We start from the raw sequence: 7,532 nt of genomic DNA, 5'->3' as shown, positions 1-7,532 counted from the left end.
TTTGAACCTAAGAGTGCAGTGCAAACCAAGTCACGCAAATCATCTTGTCCACAGATAATTAGTAAGGACACTGACTCTGAAGTCAGATGCTGCTACCTATCCAAATAGGTCGGTTTCATTTCCTCTTGAGACCCCAGTGAAGCAGGCAGCAGACAACAGGTGACAGCATGAATATGGAAGTCATTCTCCTGAAATATAATTTACTCAGCAGTTAAGAACAACTATTTATGAACAGCTGGCTTTTTTTATTTAAATGCAGCACTGAAAATTTAGTAGATGAGTAACGGATGGAGAAATGTAAGTGGAATGGATGCAAACCCTTATCTACTCTCCATCCCTTACTGCACTGGAAAAAGTTTAATATAGGGGCTATGATGTTGGACTAGAAGCATGGGTTCACAACCCTCCCAAGCCACAAACTTCGCCTTGGTTTGTTCTCCATGTCTCAGTCTAATTTAACACATGAGGCTATGGTGAGGATAAAATGGGAAAAAACTTCATGTGTCGGAAAACAATGTGATTAATAAACTACCAGCCATGAGCTGGAGACATGAGGCTTCTATTGTAGCTTTCCCGATTTACATCGTTTATCTCGGGAGGCACAAAAACATTTGCTGTGGAAAAGACAACAGTAAAAGCATATTTACCCCTCTGAAGAAGGCTGGCATGAGGGATTTGGAAACAATGTGATTAATAAACTACCAGTCATGAGCTGGAGAAATGAGGCTTCTGTTGTAGCTTTCCTGATTTACATCGTTTATCTCGGGAGGCACAGAAACATTTGCTATGGAAACAGTAAAAGCAGATTTACACCTCTGAAGAAGGCTGGCATGAGGGATTTTGGTTCTCGATGCTTTTGGCAGTGGTTACCTAACCCCTTGCAGTGGAAGCTGAGATTGGATTTTTGACTCTGTTTGGGACTTGCCTGAGTTTTGATCTCCGGTCCTCTCCCTCCATTCCACACTTTCCACCAGCCAGTAAGTACAACACTAATATGGTTCCTGTTAACCACTGGTGGGAATATATTTGTTATCGGGCATTCATATATTAAAGTGAGCTTCTCTGATCATTAGCAGTAAACACAGGTATTTTAATCCTGAGAAACAGATCTCCCCCCCCCCCAATATATTTCATGTATATTTTAGAAAAGCTGTGGCAGCCTTGGTGAATCTTATCTGGATTGTAGCATGACACTAGGAATATGGGAGCAGCAATTTTTAGAGGGCATTGCAGATTATGTGACAACAATGACTAACCGACGTCACTGGCCTTCTGGCCCATCCAGTGGCCGCACGGTCAAAATGGCATTTCAGTGTGATGTATTACATTGTGTGTGTGTGTGAATGTTGTGTATACACATACAATTTCAGCCCATCGCTTGGGGCACCTTGACCTGGGCTAGCACAGCTTTCCTAGAATTATTTGAGTGTTCCTTGAGAATTAATTTTGAGTAAGTTCATATTAGTATATTAGGTCTCTGAAAGCGTAAACAAAAGCTAATGAATTTTAGAAGCATCAAAATAGGACAGGTAAGTTTCCCTCAAAATATCTGTATAAAGTTTATATAAGTGCATAATTAGAAAATACATCTTTAAATATAGTTAAAAACATATTCTGCAAATGATATGGTTTAACTTTGGTACAATCCTATGTTCGCATTCTCTTTTTAAAAATCTTTTTTTTTCTTTAGCAGTGATAAGCTATATATCTGTCTACCACTGAGGCTGTAGATTTGTGATAAAGTTTAACTGCAACCAAAATAGCTGAATCCATCATGCTTAAAACTTGAGATAAGATTCTAAGGAAATTGATGGGGACTATGCAGTGCTTTCTCAAGCTTACAAAAAGGTCTCTCATGATGTGCGCTAAATCAGCTCATATCTGAATTCATTAATATGCAAATGTCCCCTTTTTTTCCTTTCATGTCTAAATAAGAGCTATAAATGGACTCTTAGTTGACCTGATCTTTTGATGCTGCTTTCTTTTGCAGCACATATACACCCCTTTCACCTTAAATTTATACACAACATTTTCCCACACTCTGAGCAACAATCCAAGTTCCCCTGTGCAAACCCAACTGAAATGAACAGGAACAGCACATGAGCACAGTAGATTGTGGCCTTAGTTGCCAGCTTTAACAGCAGCCCGTAATACTAAATAAGAGGATACAGAATCTTATTTTTTAACACTGCTTGCAGTTCTTGAGAATTGCCGTAGTAACGTACAATAAGTGGATTTTAAAAGTAATAACTTTCGTAAAATACATATTTATTCTTCTCATCGTTGCTCCCTGGAATTCATTTAAGTTTTATTTCTGGACATCGTTGCTCTTCATACATTTAAGCTCTTTCATAATGTCTCCATTTAAAGTAAATAAAACACCTCTTCAGTTCTTTGGCATTGGGGGGATTCATACCGCTGTGATAGATCCATTGTGGCGGGAACGTGACCTTTCCAATGGTACGCGTCTGTTATCTGGAATACAAAAGGAGAAGGGGAAAGAAGGAAGGGGGGGAAACAGAAAACAAAACAGCGTAAGATTCTAAAACATGGATATTGCAATGTCAAGAGGGTCTTAAGCAGTCCTGAAAATAATTTCATATGAATATATAAATAAATTGCTAAGAGGATGGATCAGAGAAGTTTCAGAATGCAGCTGCCAGGCGGAGTTCAAGAGTTCTACAATCAGCAATAAATTACTTTCCTGATCAGAGAAGCTGGGGTGATAAAAGCATTGGAAGAATCCTACCGCACTCTCCCCTTGGAAATAGCAGATGATAACTAAAATGCTGGGGAAAATGTTACTATATAAAGAATCCTTTATGCCCAGTAACTTTGGGATGGAGGTAGGGAAGTCACTGTTTTGATGTGCTGAAAATTCACCAGCCATTACAGAGAGAGGAAGCGTGGGAGATAGAGACAACATACACACACACTCCTCCCCAATACAAGGAGCAGATAACATCTTCCATTTAGTACACTGTATCATCTGCTTCCTACGTATACCCTGAACAAGCTATGTTAACAGCTACTTAAGTATGAATTAGTATTTCACATTAACTACTGTGATAAATAATCATTCCATCCAGGGCTCACATACCTTCAGTGTAAACTTTTGAAAGGACAGACACACACACACACAATGAAACTGTTCTCTTTAGTCCATGAATTGGGGGAAAAAGACAGACAGAATAGAAATATTATAAATGTACTTTTCCAATTTTTTTAGCATCTCATCTGCCTGGTCAAATACAATCAATGAGGGTGAAATTCTTGTACGAAAGATGTGCTACTGATTAATTTAAAATTATATGGCAAAGGTCAACTGTTACGACAGAAATGAATGAGAGGCATAGTATTTGTGCTGTGCAATTGCAGGTAACAGGATCAGGATTCAGAGGAAGAACAATTTGCTCCTCATCGAGAGCATACTGAGTAAATTAAATTGGGGTCCACCTTCAGCAGTATTCTCTACCAGCTGAAGTTTCCAAATAGTTTTCAAGGGCAGTCCCATGTATATGCACTTGCTTTTCTAAGAACATAATTTGATCCAATGGTATTCCTGTTTTTTCCCACCAAATCACAGAAGTGGCCCATCACACCATCAATTTTTACTGATAATCCCATGCAACTGGCCTTCCCTACCATCACATCTCAGTCATCGTTGGTTTCGGTTTCAGCTTGTTCTCCCTTTATTTATTTCATTTAATTGTATTGTATTTTTAAAGCACCCTCCCCTATGAAATAGGGCTCAGGGCAGTGTACATCAGAGAACCATTTACAAAAGTTTACAGCTTTTTAAAAATTCATCATAACATTTACAAGTGATGTGAGGGATGTGGGGTCGCTGTCCTCAGCCAAAAGCCTGGTGGAAGACCTCTGCCTTGCATGCCCTGTTGAACTGCATTATGTCCTGTAGGGCCCAGAGAGTTCCATCAGGTTGGGGCCAGGGCAGAGAAAGCCCTGGCCCTGACCAAGGACAGCCAGATATCCCTCAGAACAGGAGCTGCCAGAAGGTTCTGGTCAAGTGAGCACAATGCTCTCCTGGGGGTATACAAGGAGAGGCGGTCCCGTAACCACTTGACTACCATTTCTAGGCACTGGTTTAGCCCCGAGTCTGCTGCTTCTGGTGGCTTAAGTTAGAGAGATGTATAATTCAGGGTCAATCACATAATGGGTTTTAGCATTTATTAACTGGGTATAAATTACTCTGAAAGAATAATGAAGACACAAGAAGATTTCTCCAGTTATCCTAGAAATGTAAACCTAGGATCCAGCTGGTGATCAGTTCTGGTATCTATTTAATTTTGATTATGATGAGGTGAAACATTGTCTTGTATGAATAATGGCCCCTAACACAGTGAATTGATATATATGAATAGAGTCCTAGGAAGGGGATTAAGTAGGCTGAAACATAAAAGTTCAGGAGTTTGTATAATGTGGGATACAAATAGCCAGAGGATATTCTCAGTGGGATTATGCTGTTGACAGAATGCATAACCTGATTACTGAATTTTTAATTAACACCTGCAGTCCTCTGGAGCTGTTAAAAATGAATATTTACTGTTGTGTCTAGATGGTTTAAGTCACTGAAGAAATGGGAAAACATGGACGAGGGAGAGGCTCCTAGCTGTGACAATTTCCACAGAGAGAGGCCGTCACAGTCGCTGAGAGAAACTCACACAGAATTTGGACTGCGAGCTTTCTGAACAGGATATGTAAAGGGAATGTTTCCATTAAAACTAGGATTAGACTTCTACTTTGTATGAATAAGAGAAATGTGCAATTGGTTAAGAGTGCACAAAATATCCATTGTATTGCTTGCTAATACTCATGCCCTTTGTACCATTTATACTAAATTATAAAATATTTTTCCTTGGGGAAGTGTTGGGGGAAACATGGGTAGCAATGAAATATTCCTGAATCTCTTGCTTTAATTCTTGGAGATTTTACAAGGTGTCAAGAACCGCAACCATGGTTAGAGTCAAATATCTTAGCAAGGCCAAAAAAACACATAATTTAATTCAATACTTCAGGTTTTCTATAAAGCAATCGTCGTGCGATGCCCTGAGGTGTATGAAACCGAGCCAACCATTTCTGGGGTGGCAACTACAGTATGCAAGAATGTCATATTCAGTATAAAGCAGCACTCAGAACGTACTGTGCACAAGCAGCATTTTAAAAATCACTGATTTTGCAATCAGATCAAATGGATTTTGTTCTTTGAGTGGTAAATTGCCGAACCGTTTGTACAAACATTTTAACCTGATCAGGTGGCTTTCAAACGATTTAGCCCAGGCTTGCCCACATCAGACAAAGAGGGACTGTCCGCACCCTTCTGCCCACACATCATTTGACTCATAATCAAGGTCGCATCAAGGCCATACAGCCAGGCTACCTGTGGCCAACAGAGGCAGCTTGGGCAAAAGATGACTTTAAAAACTGCAGCATAGAGCTCCTTTGTAATTTGCTTCTTTAGGTAAAGGAGTATTATTGAAAACACTTAAGCTCATGTATGACTAAATGGGGAGAGCCTGTGGCTCAGTGGAAGAGCCTCTGCTTTACATGCAGAAGGCCCCAGATTCAATCCTTGGCATCTCCAGTTATAAGGACCAACCAGTAAGTTATATGAAAGACTGTTGTCTGAGACCCTGGAGAGCCGCTGTCAGTCTGAGCAGATGACACTGACCTTGATTTACTGATGGTGTGATTCAGTATAAAGCAGCTTCATGTGTGTTCCTGTGTATGCGTGTGACAGGAGGTTAGAGAACATGAGAGGAAAGAATGTGCGTGTTTAACAAATCTGCAGTGTTGCATATTGCTTCTTTCCCTCCTAGGGCAAGATTTTGCAAGCCAGGGGTGCAAAACAGACAAATGTCTCCAAGGCACCAAAATTCTCTTGAAGTTTTGGCTGATTTATGTTGTTTTGAGGGTGCATACCCTGGGAGTACAGCAAGCACTTGCTTGTCAATATACAGTGGTGTACGAGTAGCTTAGAACGGACTTATGTGGCATATCCAGTTTTATCTGTTGTAGCCAATATCTGATCAAAGTAGCTAAGCAGGGGATTGGAAACAAAAAGCAAGTAAGCACACACCAAATGACTGCCATTTGCTGTCCCTAGAAATAGTAATACTGCAGGAGCAATGGCTAAGCAGTCATCTATGAGAGTTAAGATCTTCCCTTGAACAATGAATTGCAATTAGAAATGTCCCAATATCTGGCATGGAAAAGGACTGATACAATATTAAGATGATAAATCTTCCCCTCCTCTTTACTACAAACGGCATATCTGTGTTACACCTCATTGCTGATCTTAAATTTGTGGCCCTTATGGATTATCCTCCGACGCTATCTGCTGTAACGTACTTAGAGAAAGAAGGCAGACTATTCTGACAACATGGAGAAACATTAAAAGGCCTACAAAGGAAAACCCAGATCCCACAAGCAGTAGACAAATGATGTGAGTTGGGACATTAGCATTAGAGGTGTCCATTCAGATCTTCCCTAGCTGAAAATATACCCCCCCCCAATACCTTATCAGTATTTTTCAGGTATATTTCGGCATCCCAAATGTATCTGGGATTTTTCAGGAAAATTGAAAAAAAAACCCAGATATTTTCAGGAATCAGGAAGATTGGGGAAAACAGCTGAGAGGTGGGGTGGCTGCTCTTCGCTTCTCACCTGTTTCCCCTCACTTCTGTTGCAGTCCCTTTAAACCAGCCTGGTTTAAAGGGACTGCAGAAGAAATTGGGGGAAAACAGCTGAGAGGTGAGACCAATGTGCTCCCTCCACACAGTTATGTTCTGCAGCTTTGCTGCTCCTGGTTTATTTCCATCTTGGGTCTGTCTACTGACCTGAAAAAATCCGGAATTTCCAAAGAATCTCAGATTTGAATACTTTGCTGGTATTTGGATCTGGGATTTTTCAGAAATTCTGTTTGGGTTTTTTTGGTTCTAATAGACCCGAACAAACAAACAAACACCCCCCCCCCAAATTGCACACCCTTAATTAGCATACTTTCCTTCAGTGTGCAAAGCATGGTCCACTGGCACTAGGTGCTTTCCACTCATGCAAGACACCTTGCGTAAGCAGAAGGCACTTAGTACTGTGAGAACATGCTCTGCAACAGAGGGCCCCATTACATAAATGGAAGGGAAGTACAGGATACAAGGCACTATCTGAAACTCACACTGAACATGCCATGTACAGTAGACAAAGAGGGTGCTGTGATACTCCTGGTCCCTGTATCCTCCATGTGAAAGTGTCCTTAGTTGACTCAGAAGTAGACATTTTCCTATTTTCAGCACATATTTCCCTATGCAATATATGTTACCTAGATCTTGGAAGCTAAGCAGGGTCAGTACTTGGAAGGGAGACCACCAAGGAAGACTCTGCAGAGGAAGGCCATGGCAAACCACTTCTGCTTCTCACTTGCCTTGAAAGTCCTTTTCTGGGGTCACCATAAGTTGGCTGCGACTTGATGTCACTTCACACAAAATATGTTCTTCCATCTTTTTAGCCTTTCCCTA

General features: G+C 40.7%; 1 protein-coding gene across 1 annotated transcript in view; it reads right to left on the bottom strand.

Moving 5' to 3' along the window:
* Nucleotides 1-1,657: 1,657 nt before the first annotated feature.
* Nucleotides 1,658-7,532, bottom strand: part of LOC107124740 (protein diaphanous homolog 2-like) — a 220,000-nt gene continuing 214,125 nt past the window's right edge. The window contains exon 5 of the mRNA XM_015428245.1: nt 1,658-2,475. Within this exon, the coding sequence (XP_015283731.1) occupies nt 2,411-2,475 (65 nt within the window). The 3' untranslated portion in view covers nt 1,658-2,410. The remainder of the gene's footprint in view (nt 2,476-7,532) is intronic.

The sequence above is a fragment of the Gekko japonicus genome, unplaced genomic scaffold (genome assembly GCF_001447785.1).
Source record: "Gekko japonicus isolate JY-2015 unplaced genomic scaffold, Gekko_japonicus_V1.1 scaffold2004, whole genome shotgun sequence".
NCBI lineage: Eukaryota > Metazoa > Chordata > Lepidosauria > Squamata > Gekkonidae > Gekko > Gekko japonicus.
Note: the sequence above shows the minus strand (reverse complement) of the source record. Positions and strands in the feature narration are given on the sequence as shown.